The following is a 19,826-nucleotide window of genomic DNA, read 5'->3' as shown; positions in this document are numbered from 1 at the left end:
AGTGCGCTATCAGGGTTAAAAGTTGATCAGTGATTTCTCATTTTTCCAACAAAATTTACAAAACCATTTTTTTAGGGACCGCATCACATTTGAATTGACTTTGAGGGGCCTTTATGACAGAAAATACCCAAAAGTGACACCATTCTAAAAACTGCACCCCTAAAGGTGCTCAAAACCACATACAAGAAGTTTATTAACCCTTCACGTGCTTCACAGGAATTTTTGGAATGGGGAAGAAAAAAATGAACATTTAACTTTTTTCACAAAAATTATCTTTTTGCCCCAATTTTTTTAGTTTCACAAGGGTAAGAGGAGAAAATGGAACCTAAAAACTGTTGTGCAATTTCTCCTGAGTACGCCAATACCCCATATGTGGGGAAAATACACTGTTTGGGCGCACGTTAGGGAAGGGAAGGAGCACTGTGTGACTTTTTGAAACCAAAATTGCCTGGAATCAAGAGCGGACGCCATGTCGCATTTCGGGAGCCCCTGATGTGCCGAAATAGTGCACACCCCCCACAAGTGACCCCATTTTGGAAGCTAGACCCCTCAATAATTTTATCAAGGGGTATAGTGTACATTTTGAACCCAAAGGTACGACAGAATTTGATAACATTAGGTCATCATATTGAATAAGTTGTCATTAGTCTTGAGCGCAAGTGCTCGCTACTTGAGTTTGCATCGGGTACTCGGGTATGCACCAAGTATCGCGGGTGCTCGAATGACATGCTCGAGTCCCCGCCCCGCATGTTTTTAGACACCCAAAAAAAAACATGCGGGGATCGCTCGTGCATGGCAGGCGATCTCAGCAACGTTTTTTTTGGCCGCGAAGCATATGGGGCAGAGACTCGAGCATGTCACTTGAACACCCGCGATACTCAGTGCATACCCGAGTACCTGATGGAAACTCAAGTAGCGAGCACTTGCGCTCAACACTGGTCGCCATATTGTCATCATTTTTTTTTCTTTACTTTTGAAAAAACCCCAACCCTAGCCCCAACCCTAATACAATCCCAACCCTAACCCTAGAGTTTATTTTTTTACACCATTCCTTGTGTGGTATAAGTGATTGGACAACTTTATTCTTCGGGTCGGTGTGATTACAGCAATACCAGATTCATATCGGATTTATATGACTGACAGCTGTCACACACTGAAAGACGCTTTTTTGCAAAGACTAGTGTTTGCATCACCATATTTTGAGAGCTATAATTTTTCCATATTTTGGCTGACAGAGTCATTTTATGGCTTGTTTTTTTGGGACAAGTTGGCGTTTTTATTGGTACCATTTTCGGGCACATGACATTTTTTGATCGCTTTCTATTCCGATTTTTGGGAGGCAGAATAAACAAAAACCAACAATTCAGGAATTGTTTTTTTGCGTTTTTTTTATGCCGTTCAGCTTGTGGTAAAATTGATAATGCAGCGTTATTCTTCAAGTCAGTGCATTTACAGCGGTACCGCATTTATATAGTTTTTTTTATATTTTGCTGCTTTTACACAATAAAAACAATTTTCTAGAAAAAATAATTTTTTTTATCGCTTTATTCTGAGAGCTATAACTTTTTTTTTTTCAGACAATGGAGCTGTGTGGTGGCTTGTTTTTTGCGGGACAAGATGACGTTTTTAGCGGTACCATTTTTATTTACATTCGTCTTTTTGATCGCGTGTTATTCCATTTTTTTTGGCGGTATGATGATAAAGCATTGATTTTTGCTTCGTTTCTTATTTATTTTTTTTACTGTATTCACTAAAGGGGTTAACTAGTGGGACAGTTTTATAGGTCAGGTCGTTCAGGACACGGCGATACCAAATATGTGTACTTTTATAGCAGCAGCTCCCTTTGTCATGCAGCCTGTCAGCACTGCACACAGGGGAGACATTACTTTGGTCGCGCACTGCGCATGACCAAAGTAACGTCCTGCCTCCTGGTGACCCGGATGTTGTCATGACGACATCGGGTCGTCATGGCAACATCCGGAAGCCGCCGCAGACATCGCTGGACGCCGGCAGGAGAGGTGAGTATACAGATCACCTCCCCCCTTGCCACCGCAATGCTGCAATCGATTTAGATCGCAGCATTGCAGGGGTTAATGTGCCGGGAGCGGTACGGGACTGCTCCCAGCAAATAGCACTGGGTGTGTGCGCTTGTGTGCGGAAGCGATCGAAGCGCACGTAATAATACGTAGCTGGTCCATAAGTCCCAGGGCACAGCTACTTACTATTACTGACATGGTCGGAAAGGGATTAACTACATAAATAGTAAGAAACAAAAAAATGATAGTGTTGGCCCCCTTAAAAATAGTCTGGGTGAAATGGTGGATGAGGATGTGGAAAAAGCCAATATGCTAAATGATTTTTTTTCAACAGTATTTCCACAAGAAAATCACATGACAGAAAACATGATCAGTGATGACAAAAATTCTCCATTAAATGTCACTTGCTTCACCCAGCAGGAAGTACGGCGGCGTCTAAAAATCACTAAACCTGACAAATCCCCAGGCCCGGATGGAATACACCCGCGAGTACTGCAGGAATTAAGTAACATCATAGATAGACCATTATTTTTAATCCTTAAAGATTCCATAATAACAGGGTCTGTACCACAGGACTGGCATATAGCAAATGTGGTGCCAATATTCAAAAAAGGGACAAAAACTGAACTTGGAAATTATAGGCCAGTAAGCTTAACCTCTACTGTGGGTAAAATCCTGGAGGATTTCCTAAGAGATGCTATACTAGAGTATCTGAAGAAGAATAACCTCATGACCCAATATCATCATGGGTTTACGAGGGACCGTTCCTGTCAAACTAATCTGATCAGCTTTTATGAAGAGGTAAGTTCCGGACTGGACCAAGGAAATGCAGTGGATCTTGTGTATATGGACTTTTCAAAAGCTTTTGATACGGTTCCACACAAAAGGTTGATTCATAAAATGAGAACAATGGGGATAGGGGAAAATATATGTATGTGGGTTAAGAACTGGCTCAGTGATAGGAAACAAAGGGTGGTTATTAATGGAACACACTGAGACTGGGTCTCAGTTAACAGTGGGGTACCACAGAGGTCAGTATTGGGCCCGCTTCTTTTTAACATATTTATTAATGACCTTGTAGGGGGCATACAGAGTAGTATTTCAATATTTGCAGATGACACTAAACATGGCAGGGTAGTCAATACAGAGGAGGAAAATTTTATATTACAGGAGGATCTATGTAAACTACAAACTTGGGCTGATAAATGGCAAATGAGAATTAATGGTTAGAAATGTAAGGTAATGCACTTGGGCAGAGGAAATAAAATGTATAATTATATGCTTAATTGTAAAACACTGGACAAAACTGTCACTGAAAAAGACCTGGGTGTATTGGTGGACGACAAGCTCACGTTTGGTGGCCAGTGTCAGGCAGCTGCTGCAAAGGCAAATAAAATAATGGGATGCATTAAAAGAGGCATAGATGCTCATGAGGAGAACATAATTTTACCTCTATACAAGTCACTAGTGCGACCACACTTAGAATACTGTGTACAGTTCTGGTCTCCGGTGTATAAGAAAGACATAGCTGAACTAGAGCGGGTGCAGAGAAGAGCGACCAAGGTTATTAGAGGACTGGGGGGTCTGCAATACCAAGACAGGATATTACACTTGGGGTTATTTACTATGGAAAAACGAAGGCTTAGGGGTGATCTTATTACTATGTACTAGTATATGAGGGGACAGTACAAAGACCTTTCTACTGATCTTTTTACTCTGAGGCCAGAGACGGGGACAAGGGGGCATCTTCTACGTCTGGAGGAAAGAAGGTTTAATCATAATCACAGACGCGGATTCTTTACTGTAAGAGCAGTGAGACTATGGAACTCTCTGCCGCATGATGTTGTAATGAGTGATTCACTACTAAAATTTAAGAAGGGCATGGGTGCCTTTCTTGAAAAGTATAATATTACAGGTTATATATACTAGATTCCTTGATAGGGCATTGATCCAGGGAACTAGTCTGATTGCCGTATGAAGTCAGGAAGGATTTTTTTCCCCCAATGTGGAGTTTAGTGTTTTTTTTGCCTTCCTCTGGATCAACGTGTTAGGCTATGGGTTGAACTAGATGGACTTCGTCTTCCTTCAACCTTAAAAACTATGTTACTATTTTACTATTTAATTAGGACAGAACACTTCTTCCACTATAGCAAACCCAGCAGATGGAGACCCAATCAGGAGTCTCCAGATTTCCAAAAATTAGTGGCAGACACCACCAAAGTGGCATCAATTTCACTAGAGTAGAAATAATATAATTAGGACCAACACCTCTCCACTACAGCCAACCCAGAAGATGGAGACCCAACACGATTCTCCACATTTCCCTAAATTAGGGGTTGACACCACCGAAGTGGCATCACTTTCAGTAGAGTAGAACTAGTATAATTAGGACCGACACCTGTTGCACTACAGCTAAACTAGCAGATGGAGACCAAACAGGAGTCTCCACATTTCCAAAAATTAGTGGCAGACAACACCAAAGTGGCATCCATTTCACTAGAGTCAAAATAGTATAATTAGGAACGACACCTCTTCCACTACAGCCAACCCAGCAGAAAGAAACTCAACAAGGTGTGCCGGAGATTGTCAGAGGAACGCATGTTGATTGCGCATGTGAAGGTTCATGCATGTAGTAGCCAAATTATTGCACCTTGCAACCCCTGCGAGCTACAAACCTGCAACCACTTCTGACCACAGTTGTGGCTAAGGATGCAGTGCTCGTCGTGGTTGCATCACTCCGTGTCTGCGCCGTAGGGCGCAAACGTAACCTCCTCATCTTTGTCCTCCGCCACCTCCTCAGATTACCTACTCAGCTGCATGCTTCTGGGTTCACACCAAGTGGGATCTACAACCTCATCATCATCCTCTGTGTTATCCCATTCCTCACCCTGAGAGTCACTATCCTTCTCTTCCTGCTTTGATAGCACAGTACAGTTCGCGTGAGTTTTAGGTATCTGAGTCTCATCAGGATCACCTTACCCCTCGGGGGTTAACGTCTGGTGACAAGGATCAGGTTGCTACTCAGACCCTACTTCGTCTTACCCCGTATCCAACCTAAAACAATTTTGGGCATCGGTGCAGATGCGTTACTCCTCTTGAGTCTGTGAATCTTTGGAGCAAACTTCTGATGCCCATGGCATAGAATGTATGGACAGTTCTGCAGACTCACCCATCTGTGGTTCCCTACAGTCAGTTGGGAGGTTGGAGAATTGTGATATGGGGGGAAGCAAGGGTAATTGGGGTGCAACCTCTGTGGACTGTACTGTGTGTTATAATGAGGTGAAGGAAGAGGAAGAGAGGCTACTTGATGCAGTGCAATCCACTGAAGTGTAGCACCCTGAGGACTCGGCTGCTACAGGGGTATTGCACTTCACTCCAGAGGTGTGGTATTCCACTCCCGGGTAAGGATGGAGTGTGGGACTGAGCTCAGTAGGCTGCATGCACTACATACATCCCATTTCCGGGGGACAGAACTACGGTACTCCCACCAAGTATATGTGCAGGTACGACAGCGTCTGTCCCTGGCTGGAGTGGGAGGGGGGTGGAACATCCCAGTAGTGTAGGCGCAGATAGGGGGAGTACTCTGGGTAAAGCTAGGAGCTCATTGGGTGCTAGTCACCTGGGCTCACACATAGAGGGAGTATATAAGGTGGGCACCATCTTAGAATAGGGTCGAGTTCAGCCTGAGGAGGAGCAGAGCAGAGGAGCTCAGCCAGGAGGGCTGACAGGGAGCTGTGGCTCCGGCTGGGCCCAGCTCCAGAGCCAAGCCTGCAGAGGAGAGAGGAGAAAGAAAGGCCCAGAGTGGAAGATCAGAGGGAACCCTAAGAACCCAGAATCAGACCAAAAAGGGTGAAGGGTTGGCGGACATGGGTACCGGAACCCGAACTGGTGGAGGCCACTTATCCTCAGCCAGGAACCGGAGGTCGTGGTCAAGATTTGCCACGACCCTCACCAAATCCACCAGAAAGGCACACCAAGCATAGGGTCAGGGAACCCAGAGGAGGTTTGACCACTAAGAGACCCGAGGGAGCCGGCCAAAGGTGGATCCCTGGTGGGAATGGCCAGAGACAGAGAGGGAGAAGGGAGCTCAGGACCACGCTCCAGAACTGCCTGGGGGTTAGCCGAGTCCAGGACCTGGTGGACGCAGCACGGCTCGGGTGGTCACTCAAGGCCAGAGTGACTGAGAGAACACTTGTGAGTAAAACCCCTGAAACTGCATCTCCTGACTCTGACTCTTCTTACTGCACCGTCACAACCCCTATCATCTTCATCTGCTGCCCTGAGGCCATACCCCTCCCGTTGGGGGTTATCACATCATCACTGCACCCATACCACCGGCCTCAGCGGACTGTTCTGCAGCGGCGGCTTCAAAGCCGCACTCAACGGGTGGCGTAGTCGACACATATTCTAACATCTACTGCCATAGACTGCCGCTTAGTTTGACACCCTGGGCACGGACCGGGTCACCGCCACAAGGACTACTACCCCTATCCATATCCGGCTCCGGGTAATCCCTTGAACATGGCCCAGGGGGCGCGTCAACTTTGGCGTAGTCGGCAGGATAACGTGCCCGCAACCACCGGGTACTGCGTGCCTGAAGAAAAGTTCACATTTACCTCAAAAAGAAGTCTCCCGCCAATTCCGGAGGGTCCCCGCCATCGGACGCCATCACGGGTCGTTTCCCGCCGGTTGCCCGCCATCTGCAGCTTTTTCCCGCCATCCACGGAGTTTCCTGCCACTGGGAGACGATTCCCGCCATCTGAGAAGATTTCCTGCCCTGGCAGAGCAGACGCCATTATGGGCGTGCCAGAGGGTGGTAAGAGACGACCTCCCATCGTGGGCCAGGACCAAGAATGGCGCCAAAAACGAAGACCGCCCCCACCAGCAGAGACTGCAATGATTGAGATGTCCATCAGCGTGGGGGGTCTGCCCCTGGAACTGACAATCACCAAGTTGCCCCAGGACCGCCCTGAGTGTGGGCGGAGACAGAACAAAAGAGCGAAGATGGGTGCAGCCTGGAGAAGTCTGGAGGAGCCGTACCCGGAGATGGAGGGAGAGGCAGGCAGCACCGACCCAGTGGTCAGGAGCCTGTTGCAAGCGACAACCCCAGAAGGCCTGGTGGAGATCCTGGCACAGCTCCCCCAAGACCGGGAGCGTGCACAGACCGCACTGGAGGGCTTGGCACGGAGGATGGCCCAGGTGCAGCGAGAAACGCTGGCGGAGTGGAGCAGAGAGATGGCCCAGCAGGCTGGAACCCGCCAGCGAAGCACGCCACCCGAGACGAGGAGACAGACCGCCTCTGAGGATGGTGCAGGAGGAGTGAAGGCCGGAGACGACGCCGAGGAGGGAGCTGGAGAGACGGAGGCAGGTAAAGGGGACGCTACTACCCCGAGCCGAGGGACCGCGTGCCTGCCCCAGCTTCCCGTCGCAGAGCCCAAAATTCCCCCTGCCGTGCCCGTCGCTGCACCGTCACCGCTCCAGACTAGGCCTCAAACAGAAGCCGCGGCCGCGACCCCTGTGACGTCACGCGCCTCAAATCAGAGTGCGACCAAACAGGAAGCGCCATCGGCCTGGTCGCAAGGCCGAGTACCCCCGGGCGCCGCAGTACCAACAGCGCCCTCTACCTCTGCTGAGTCACCGGCCTGGTCGCAAGGTCAAGTAACCCCGGGCGCCGCCGTCTTCACGGTGCCCTTTACGTTCAGGGTGCCCCAAGCCTGGTCGCAAGGCCTGGTCAATCCGGGCGCCGCTTCCACCACCGCGCCCTCAACATCTAGAGTGCCGCACCTGGGTGAAGACTTGTTTGCCCAGCACACTTGCCCGGATGGGCAGCCCTTTATATGGCCACCGGAGTATTACCAACTTTAGCCCCAAAAGGAAAGGCCCCTGTGCGAGCCCCTAATCCCGGTTCCGGCGCCCGTCAAGATGACCCCGCTCTCGTTAGAGGAGGCGCAGTTTGAGTGGGACCCCGCAGGAGGAGACCTCATCGGGTTCACTCAAGAGGACCCGGACGGGTCTGAAGCCTACTTGCGAGAAGCATCAGGAGGACGCCGTTATTAGAGTACCGTAAAAAAAGAACTGTACATAGTTATCCGTAAGGGTATAAGAACTGCTGCTAATTTAAATATGTTCCCCGTTGGGACAAGTGTGAACTTAAACCCGTGTGTCCCCTATCCCTTAACAGGCTGAGGACTGTGAGCAGCCATCCCTTATCCCCACTGGCCGAGGACTGAGAGCGGCCACCTCCCCTTGTATATAGTTGCGCTTTCTAAGGCGCCCCCTACTGGTTTTATAGGAAACTGTTGTTCTTGAACTGACTGTTGCACTTTTACCTGGTCACAAGTGCCCAGTGGCCAGAAGCTCAAGAATATTTATATGAAGAAGTTTTATTGCTAGAGATTGATAATGTTTAATGTTTGATATGTTCTTGTATGTTTTGGAAAAAAATTGTATGTTTTTGGATATTTTATTCTTTTACAGCCCGAGGACGTGCTGTGATTTACCAGGGGGGAATGTAGCACCCTGAGGACTTGGCTGCTACAGGGGTATTGCACCTCACTCCAGAGGTGTGGTATTCCACTCCCGGGTAAGGATGGAGTGTGGGACTGAGCTCAGTAGGCTGCATGCACTACATACATCCCATTTCCGGGGGACAGAACTACGGTACTCCCACCAAGTATATGTGCAGGTACGACAGCGTCTGTCCCTGGCTGGAGTGGGAGGGGGGTGGAACATCCCAGTAGTGTAGGGGCAGATAGGGGGAGTACTCTGGGTAAAGCTAGGAGCTCATTGGGTGCTAGTCACCTGGGCTCACACATAGAGGGAGTATATAAGGTGGGCACCATCTTAGAATAGGGTCGAGTTCAGCCTGAGGAGGAGCAGAGCAGAGGAGCTCAGCCAGGAGGGCTGACAGGGAGCTGTGGCTCCGGCTGGGCCCAGCTCCAGAGCCAAGCCTGCAGAGGAGAGAGGAGACAGAAAGGCCCAGAGTGGAAGATCAGAGGGAACCCTAAGAACCCAGAATCAGACCAAAAAGGGTGAAGGGTTGGCGGACATGGGTACCGGAACCCGAACTGGTGGAGGCCACTTATCCTCAGCCAGGAACCGGAGGTCGTGGTCAAGATTTGCCACGACCCTCACCAAATCCACCAGAAAGGCACACCAAGCATAGGGTCAGGGAACCCAGAGGAGGTTTGACCACTAAGAGACCCAAGGGAGCCGGCCAAAGGTGGATCCCTGGTGGGAATGGCCAGAGACAGAGAGGGAGAAGGGAGCTCAGGACCACGCTCCAGAACTGCCTGGGGGTTAGCCGAGTCCAGGACCTGGTGGACGCAGCACGGCTCGGGTGGTCACTCAAGGCCAGAGTGACTGAGAGAACACTTGTGAGTAAAACCCCTGAAACTGCATCTCCTGACTCTGACTCTTCTTACTGCACCGTCACAACCCCTATCATCTTCATCTGCTGCCCTGAGGCCATACCCCTCCCGTTGGGGGTTATCACATCATCGCTGCACCCATACCACCGGCCTCAGCGGACTGTTCTGCAGCGGCGGCTTCAAAGCCGCACTCAACGGGTGGCGTAGTCGACACATATTCTAACATCTACTGCCATAGACTGCCGCTTAGTTTGACACCCTGGGCACGGACCGGGTCACCGCCACAAGGACTACTACCCCTATCCAGATCCGGCTCCGGGTAATCCCTTGAACATGGCCCAGGGGGCGCGTCAGAAGCACATGCTCTTTCTTACCCTCATCTACAAGGTGAACCTCTGGAAAGCTGCCAAAGAAAGCGAGTGGAGTAGCCCATCCAGAAACAGAAGTTGTCAGTTGTGTTTGGATTCGACATGATAGTGTTGGGTCACTAGTGCTTTCACTAACATTACCACCTACCCCATGTATACCTTGAACACTAAGGCTATTCCCCCTTCCACCATGACCTCACTTTTTCCTACTCATGTTGCTCAGATAGTGTGCTGGAGCACACTATTAGCAACAAAAAATTAGATATTTTTACTCTGGACCAGCTCTGCACACAGCTGAATTTCAGTGCCACAAAACAAGGTGACAAGGTGAGATATGAAAAAAATAGATTTTTAAAGGTGTACTCGTGCATGGAGTACAATAGAAGCAGTGCACAACAGACTTCTATGAAATGTGTTCATCCCCTGGTTTAAAGCCTGTTAGAGGCTGTGAGTTTGACTCAAAGGCCATGACCCCACTATTAGTATTTGGTCAGTGTTCGGTCAGTATTTTTTCTCAGGAGTGGGAGCCAAAACCAGGAGTGGGTGAGAAATGCAGAATTGGTGCACTTGTTTCTATTATACCTTTTCTCTGATTGTTCCTCACCTGGTTTTGGCTCCCACTCCTGAGAAAAAATACTGACCAAATACTGATAGTGGGGCCATTGACAAATTTTGAGAAAAAGAAAGAAAGCGAGAAAGAAAGAATTTTTGTTCAAGTCAAACATAGATGTCAGCCCATACCCAAGGTCCTGTGTCAGAGGAGGAGAAATTGATCAATCATATCACACCATTGTCTGGGTCTGCACGGCCAAGAACCATGAAAACATCCCCACAGAAGTTGAGATATAACGAGCAACATAGCTACTGGGAAGCAGAGGGTGCGGTACCCCAGGCCCCTGACTTGGAGGCGCCTACCAGGAGCCATCGCTGCCCTTAAATGTATCTTTGTGTGCAGCTCACCGATACAGCTAAACTCTGTGGCAGTGCAGGGAAAAATTATCTTCCTGCACTGCCGCACTCCGTTCTGTAGGCCGCAGGTTGCTGCAGGCCTGGGGCCTACAGAACGGCAGAGCAAAAGGACGCGATGATGTCATCACGCCGCGACACGGACAGGACATGAGTCCTGGCGCGATTTCATCACCGCTTCTCTCTGCCTGGGGTAAGGTGAGTATGTGGTGTTTATTTTTTTCTTTTAAAATAGTGTGATGGCTATTATGTGTGAGTGCTACTAAGAGGGGTCTCATAAATAGTGACGACTACTAATGGGGGCCTTCATACATGCAGGGGGCTACTAAGGGGGCCCTCATAAAAAGTGGGGGCTATTAAGGGGCCCTGAAAAAATATTGGGGCTACTAAAGGGGCTCCCCATAAATAGTGGGGCTATAACCCTGACCTCCTGGGACATTGGAATATCTTCCCCAGTTTGTGACTGTCCTAATTGATCCAGGACATTTGGAATATATGTAAATTGGACCAGAGTAGCATATGCTGCTATTTTTTTCCATGTGGAAAATAGCCCATGTGCACTAAGACATAGGTTAACATTAGCCAAAGAAAATGTGGTAATCAGCTCCAAGTAAAAACATGCTTTTAATTAGTCCATGTTAAAAATTACATCCATGAGGAAAGGGTATGGGGGGTAGGTGGACAGTGCACTTTGGCTATTCATCACGTTTTGATCAGAATGTTCTCCCGTGCTCCATTCATGAAACACACAGGTGAGCTGGCTTTACGTTTTTCTTATGTGCTATTCTGTGTGCTGTCCACGGGCGTTCCAGCAAATAAACCAAAACTGCAGTCATCTGAACCTAACTTATAAATATTGTTTTTCTTTGTTCCCAGGAGATTATGAGCAGGAAAACAATGATCAGTTAATTAAAGTGGACACAAATGAAGATAACATTAATGAGTTATTTAATGAAGATAACGATGAGGATGAGTTGGATGAAGAAGACTTGTCTCTAAATGAGGAAAGTGACCATATTGAGACAGATTTTACTGAAAAAGCAGAAGATGCTGCCTGTCCTAATAAAGGAACATGTGGCTACCACGTTTTCACCAAGCCTCGTTGCTTCCCCAGAGCTAGGGTATGTATATAGCAAATAAGGTAAATTCTATGCTGACTCTCAAAGTGATAATAGAGTAACCACTTTATTGAATAATATCAAATGGCTAGATCATTCTGATAATTCTTTAGGCATGTATCAGCATAAGTAATTTGTCACACATCTATAAAAAAACTATCACACACATATACAGAATGAAAAAAAAACACATATATAACAAGCTATAAAATACTAAATCTAGTCTGTGGTAAAAAAAATAGATCAAAATGTAAATAAAAATATGTAAAAGTTTAGGCACTCCTGGTCAAAATTGTTGTTATTGTGAACACTTAAGCAAGTTGAAGATTAAATGATCTGTAAAAGGCCTAACGTTAAAGATGACACATTTCCTTTGTATTTTTGGCAAAAAAATAGATATATTTTCATCTATTACATTTTGAAAATTCCAAAAAGAAAAATGGTCTGATGCAAACGTTTGAGTATTTTGCATGGTTAGTACCTAGTAGCAATCCCTTTTGAAAGTAACAGAGCGTGTAAACGCGTTTTGTAGCCAGACAAGAGTCTTGCAATTCTTGTTTAAGGAATTTTCATGCATTCTTCCTTGGAAAATTCTTCCAGTTCTGTGAGATTCCTTGGTTGTCTTGCATGCACAGCTATTTTGAGATCTAGCCACAGATTTTCAATGATGTTCAGATGAGGGGACTGTGAGGGCCATTGTAAAACCTTCAGTTTGCGCCTTTTAAAGGTAGTGTGTTGTGGATTTTGACGTGTGTTTAGCATTATTATCCATTTGTAGAAGCCAAACTCTTTTCAACTTCAGCTATGGTGTTATGTTTGCATCAAGAATTTGTTGAAATTTCATTGAATCCATTCTTCCCTCTACCCGTGAAATCTTCCCTGTGCCATTGGCTCGTTGGCGAGATGTTCTTTTCCTGAAATTCTGTGCTATTTTTTCTCCACGCATACCTTTTAATCATTGTGGTCAAAGAGTTCTATTTTAACCTCATCGATCCACAACACTTGTTTCCACAATGCATCAGGCTTGTTTAGATGTTCTTTTGCATACTTCTGACGCTGCATTTTATGATGAGGATGCAGGACAGGTTTTCTTCTGAGGACTCTTCCATGAAGGCCATATTTGTGCAGGTGTCTCTGAACAGTAGAACAATGTACCACAACTCCAAAGTCTCCTGAATCTTTCTGAAGGTCTTTTGCAGTCAAGCTGGGGTTCTGATTTGCTTCTCTAGCAATTCTACAAATAGTTTTCATTGAAATGTTGCTTGGTCTCCCGGACCTTATGTTGACACCCACTGTTTCTATTAACTGCCATTTCTTAATTACATTTCGAACTGAAGAAGGGGCAACTTGAAAACGCTTTGCTAACTTCTTAGCCTTTTCCTGCTTTGTAGGCCTCCACCTTTTTCATTTTCAGAGTGTTAGGCAGGTGCCGCTGCTGTTTTTTGGCACAAGGTTAGAGGAGGCGGGGTTTTGTAAAGCTATAAAATTTGCATCACCTGGCCTTTCCTAATGATGATAGTGAACAAGCCATAAACCTAACAGACTAATTAAGATCTGAAACATTGGTCAAAGTTATTTGAGCACACAAATCTACAAGGTCGCCCAAACTTTTTAAAAAGTAAAAAATTAAAACATATATTTTTTTGTCTAAAATTCAAAGGAAAAGTGTCATCTTTAACTTTAGGCCATTTTAGAGATCATTTCATTTTCAACTTGCTTAACTGTCCACAATAACAGGACTTTTGACCAGGGGTGCGCAAACTTTTACATGCCACTGTATTGTGAGGCCTCTACAAAAAAATTAAAGTCTTAGCTGGATGTAATGGATCACTTAATGTGACCAAAAATGTTGGTTGCATGTATTTGTATTGTTAGATGTTAAAGGGTACCTGTCACCAAAAAAATACAGTTGAATCTGCAGACACCATGTTATAGCGCAAGGAGAGCTGAGCAGATAATATATAGTTTTGTGAGAAAAGATTCAGTATAACATGTGTTTTAATCACTTAAACCTCTGCTCTTTCTGGGATTTTCGATCCAGTGGGCGGTCCGATCAGTGACTGAGTGACTGACAGCTATATTTTTATACAAAGAAAGTTGTCAGTAATGGATAGCCCCGCCCACTGGACCGAAAACCCCAGAAAGAGCAGAGGATTAAATGATGACATCACAGATTATACTGAATCTTTTTTTCACAAACCATATAGCAATCTACTCAGCTCCTCCTGCTCTGTAACTTGGTGCCTGTAGATTGGACTGCATCTTCATGGTGACAGGTCCCCTTTAAATACAGAAAAATTGTAAATTCATGTAGGTGTGTGGATATATCCACTTTGGATTACTCACGATTTGTGAAACAGAAACTGCATGCTGTGTGCATTCTCCCCGCATGGACCTTGTTCTTCAGACTGTACACTGTAACATTTGCTGTATTCCAATTTTCGTGCATTTGTTGGAGATTCTGTCTATACATACGTTGATTAGATTGCATTCTATGGCAGATGGAATTGCTCATAGACTAGATTGGCCACAAATGGAAATGCTGCAACTTGTAGTTTAGCAAGATTTTCACATATGGTTGAACTCCAATATAGCATTCAAACAAAAATGGCTGGGTGGAATTGTACTTTGCCAAATGCATTTCAGACTACTACTCAACTCCTCTTTCAATTGCTTTTCCTTAAAGGGAATCTATCAGCCGGACTTCACCCCCCAAACTATTTATATGCACATGTAGTTCTTTCAAAGACAATCATTTATTTGTGATGAAAAGTTGTTTATGCTTCATTGATCCACACTAATATTGTACAGATAACTGCAAAACATGTTTGAACACACAAAAATACATAAAAATGCAATAATCCCTTTAAAATAAGCTCTGGAGGCAGGTTCTCAGGGAAATCTCTATCCTGCCCATAGATCTTAATCGCTCAATTACATATTAAAGGGGTTGTCCGATTAAAAGTCACTGTGTGTGAGCTCAGACTTATGAATCCCCCCAGAGCATGCACTGTGCACTGCGGGGATTCACTGATGGTAGAAGGCTTAAAATGAAACTGCAATTCTTTAGTAAAATTTACAAAATCAACTTTTTAATGACTACTACTTCACATTTAAAATGATTTTTTGAAAAAAAAAAACATTATCAAAAATGACATAACACTTAAAATATGATGCTGGGTAGGTACAAGCATGTAAAGGGATATGTAGCAAACTACCTTTGTTTTTCTACAGTTGCTAAATTGGACTAATAAAATAGGTATGTAGGTCTGTAAAAACTAATGTATCCGTTTTTTTAAAGATTTTAAAAAAAGGATGTGAGCAGAAAAGTTCACGGCAACAGACCACTGTATCCGGGTGGTGTTTGCAAGTGTAATATTGGACTATTACAAGTTTTCAAAACATTTATTTTTTTTTAAATACGCACATTTTGTGAGATAGATGTTATATTTACTTTTCTGAAATTTTGGCATTTTTCTTTTGTCTTAAAAAAAACAAGGCAAAAAAACTCCACTGGCTTTAAAGTAAAAATATGCAAAATAAATAATAAAAAAAATGTGATACATACTGTATAAAGTCATGCACATGGGCCAAGGAAATAGAATGTACAATTATGTACTAAATGAGAAAACACTGGGTAAAATTGTCACTGTAAGAGACTTGGGAGTGGACAGTAAACTAAACATTAGCGACCTGGATGCCGATATAGTTGAAAGCAACTCAAATTTTTCATTTGACAGAGGAGAATGAACCCCAGAGTTTGTAACACAATTTCTCCCAAGGGGGGTGATGTATTCAGAAACTGCTGTTTGGGGTACACAGCAGGGCTGGGAAGGAGTGCCATTTGACTTTGTACCGCAGATTTGCGGGTACCATTTGAAGGACCCCTAATGCGCTAGAACAGCAAAAAAAAAAAACACAGGTGACCCTCATGTAGAAACTACACTTCCTTCGCATTCATCAATAGGGAAGTGACTATTTTCACTGCACAGAAATAAGCATGAAGCTAGTGCTGCAAAGTCAAAATTGCAAATTGCCAATATGTGGCCAGCTTTTGCTGCTGGAGACATGCACCTTGCAAGTTTGTAAATTGTTAGATGTGTTCTTCCTACATGAACTATGGCTGCAGTTTGGGCACACTGCGGGGCTTGGGAGAGTTCAGGGGCATTTGGATTTAGGAGTGCAGAATTCATTGAATTTTTATTTGAGGGAGAAATCAACTCACTTTTCCAGACAATTTTAGTTACTAGTAACATAAAAATAACTGTTTTTCATCAGCAAATGACAACCTAATTGGAGGGTTTTTTATTGCGGGATGAGTTAAAAGTTTTAGTTGGTACCGTCTTGAGGTGAATAACGTCTTGGACCGATTTTACGGTCAGGTTCATATTTATCTCATGCTGGTTTCTGTCTAAATTCATAAAAAACAGCATTCACACAGTCTCTTACAGAAGTATTCACTATAATGAGGCAGATGGGATCACTTTAGACTCCATCTTACCTCTATTCCATCTTTTTAGGCCTGTGCAAAACCATGATTGACCACACTTTTGTGCACATCTAAAAAGACAAGACAGAGGCCAAGCAAAGTCCAAAGTGATTCCATTATAATGAACGGTTCTGTCAGGAGTTTCATCTGAATCTTGTTTTACTGAGATTTAAACAGAAAACCCGACTTAAGCGATGAGCACAGATCATAGGAAATATGTGAACCTAGCTTCATTCTGATTTTTGGAAAGAACAGTTCAAAAATTGGTTGATTTTTTTTAAGCCATCCACCATGCAGTGTAGCTGATAAGACAACTTTATTACTAGTTAATTAACCCCTTCGCAACCCTGGGATTTTCCGTTTTTGCATTTTCGTTTTTTGCTCCCCTTGTCCCCAGAGCCATAGCGTTTTTATTTTCGGTCAATATGGCCGTGTGAGGGCTTATTTTTTTGCGGGATGAGTTGTACCTTTGAATGACATTACCGGTTTTACCATATCGTGTACGGGAAAACGGGAAAAAAATTCCAAGTACGGTGAAATTGCAAAAAAAGTGCAATACCGCAGATGGTTTTTTTTTTTTTTTTTTACCACGTTCACTGAATGCTAAAACTGACCTGGCATTATTATTCTCCAGGTCATTACGAGTTTGTAGACACTAAACATGTATAAGTTATTTTTTATTTAAGTGGTGAAAAAAAAATTCCAAATTTTGCTAAAAAAAAAAAAAAATTGTGCCATTTTCCAAGACCCGTAGCGTCTCCATTTTTCGGGATCTGGGGCCGGATGAGGGCTTATTTTTTGCGCGCAGAGCTTAAGTCTTTATTGATACTATTTTGGGGTAGATACGATGTTTTGATCGCCTGTTATGGCATTTTATTGCAATGTTGTGGCGACCAAAAAACGTAATTCTGGTGTTTAGAATTGTTTTCTCGTTTCGCCGTTTTCCTATCAGATTAATGCTTTTTTATATTGATAGATTGGGCGATTCTGAATGCGGCAATACCAAATATGTGTATGTGTTTTTTTTTAATTATTTTATTTTGAATGGGGCGAAAGGGGGGTGATTTAAACTTTTACATTTTTTTAATATTTTTAAAAACATTTTTTTCACTTTTTGCTTGCTTCAATAGTCTCCATAAGAGACTAGATGCAGCACTTGTCTGATCGCCTCTGCTACATAGAGGTGATGAGCAGATCACCTCTATGTAGCAGAAATGCTCCTGTGCTATGAGCGCCGACCACTAGGAGGTGCTCATAGCGATCAGCTCATGACAACCACTGGAGTCTGCTGCAGACCCAGGGTGGTCATGCCCACACATCGGTGACCCGCGATCACGTGAAAAGGTCACCGATGGGTGGGGTAGGTGACACGCTTCCGGTGCGGCGATGTTAAATGCTGCTGTAAGCGATTGACAGCGGCATTTAACATGTTAACAGCCGCGGGTGGATTGTGATTCTACCCGCGGCTGTTGCGGGCACATGTCAGCTGTAATAATCAGCTGACATGTGCCCGGTTCAGTGTGGGCTCAGCGCCGGAGCCCGCGCTGAACAGGGGGTTACAGCCTGGGGCGTACTAATACGCCACAGGCTGTAAAGGGGTTAAAGATGACTGGATCCATCCACGGAGGACTGAGTTTAAGCCAAATTTCCTGAAATTCGCAGTTTCACGTAAGTTCAAACAGTTTGAAATTTGGTTTGATGTTTGCAACGAAACAAAAAAAACTTGCTCAGTGCCATTTCCCAGACTGCTGAAGCATCAGAGAGCAGGCTAATGTCATTTTGAATTGCCACATGGGCTTCCCCATAGTGTCCTTTAGGTGTGACATCCCATGGATTATCATACCTTGTACAGTGGTGTTTAGGAGGACCAGCATCACAGATCAGCAGTTTCCAGTGGAGCACAAGTTATATGGCAGAAGCATTTATCATTTCCAGAGTCACTGGGTAAGTCTCTCTCATCTGTAGTGTGTCAGCTCTTATGGTCAGCAGGGTCTTATCTCTCTCCTATTGATGGACAAGGACTGAAATTCAGCCCTGGGATTTGAAAGTGCTCAGACCAGTGCTGTCCCCACCTCCGAGCCTCAGATGGGGGTCTCTATTACGAATTACCCTGCCTGGAGGAAATCAACATTTATTAAAAGACCAATGTTTCTAATAATACCAATAAATCCACTATATCAGATTGAATAATAATAATACCGCAATAATAATATTGCAATATAACAGACATACGTCACCAAACCATAACCAAATATTACCAAAATATACAGTATTGATAATACTGCCATACCAATTGTCAAATGGATTGTCCAGGCTTGAGAGTAAAGTCTATGTGACTTCAGACTTCTGAATCCTCACAGTGTGGACTGTCAGGATTCTCCTATGCCGGCATCGGGAGCAGGCCGTCATGTGATCGCAAGTATGTGATTTTCACACCTCTGGCCACATTCTGAATAAACGTACTCAGCAAAGAGCATACTTGCGGTCATATGACTACCTGCTAACGGTGCTGTTAGCTCTCTGCTCCATAACAACTGCTAACAGTATTGGCATTCTGAGGATGCTGATACTGCTAATGTGGCACCCCAGGGGTCTGGTTTCCACAGTAACAGCAGTGTTATGTCTGAGAGCAGGTGGGAGGTCTCTTGGTCAGGAATCCTATGCATGCCACACCTCCTGCCCGGTCCTGGGAGGGGAAGGACTTCCCCTATATAAACCTGGGGCTGAGGCAGGGTTAGAGAAGAAGAGTAGAGAGAAGAAGAGAAGCAGTGATAGGAAAGAAAGATCAGGAGCTCTGTGGGAGTCGTGCTAAGAGGAGATCAGGGCTGGAAGCTGTAGAGCTCGCCCTGATTGAAGATTTCTTACCGGACCCGGAGTCCGAGGCTGTGGGGACTAACTCCTACCCAGCAGCAGAAACTGACCGGCAGGGGATTTCAGGTCCTCTGGCCCAGAAACCCGAAGGCTCGGTCACACGTTTGGGACCAGCACCGCCGTCGTGGAGCGGAAGCTACTAGAAGGCCCCTAGTCACCAGCCATACGGGTGAGCACCACACGGTACACTCAGGGACGTGGGCTACCTTTACCCGCCTCTAGCAAGGTAGCCAGAAGAGTACAATTAGTTGGGGAGGCCTACAACTCCGCCTGGCCAAGGGGGATCCCATCTGCTCAAGGACTGACCAGGCCCCGACCACTAGCCAGTACTCCGGGAGGGTCTATCTTTGTCACCAGTAAAGACCCTGAACTACACCGTATCGTCTCTGAGTGATTCCTGCTACCCCCATCATCCACGTCGGCTGCCCTGAGGCCATACCCCTCCCGTTGGGGGTTATACCATCCACGCTGCACCATCCTCCCACCGGCCTCAGCGGTTTGCCCTGCAGCGGCAGCTCCATAGCTGCATTCAACGGGTGGCGTAGTTGTTCTACATCTACTACTAATATACCGCCACTTAGTCTGACTCCCTGGGCACGGACCGGGTC

The 19,826-nt window shown here is 45.3% G+C and overlaps 1 protein-coding gene across 1 annotated transcript in view; it reads left to right on the top strand.

Moving 5' to 3' along the window:
• Positions 1-19,826, top strand: part of LOC141271153 (bone marrow proteoglycan-like) — an 83,431-nt gene that overhangs the window by 46,269 nt on the left and 17,336 nt on the right. The window contains exon 2 of the mRNA XM_073681260.1: positions 11,617-11,861. Coding sequence (XP_073537361.1) covers positions 11,617-11,861 — 245 coding nt within the window. The remainder of the gene's footprint in view (positions 1-11,616; positions 11,862-19,826) is intronic.

The sequence above is a fragment of the Phyllobates terribilis genome, unplaced genomic scaffold, assembly GCF_046119375.1.
Source record: "Phyllobates terribilis strain yellow unplaced genomic scaffold, ASM4611937v1 Scaffold_5__5_contigs__length_657084704, whole genome shotgun sequence".
Lineage (NCBI taxonomy): Eukaryota > Metazoa > Chordata > Amphibia > Anura > Dendrobatidae > Phyllobates > Phyllobates terribilis.
This window is presented reverse-complemented; position numbering and strand designations above follow the sequence as displayed.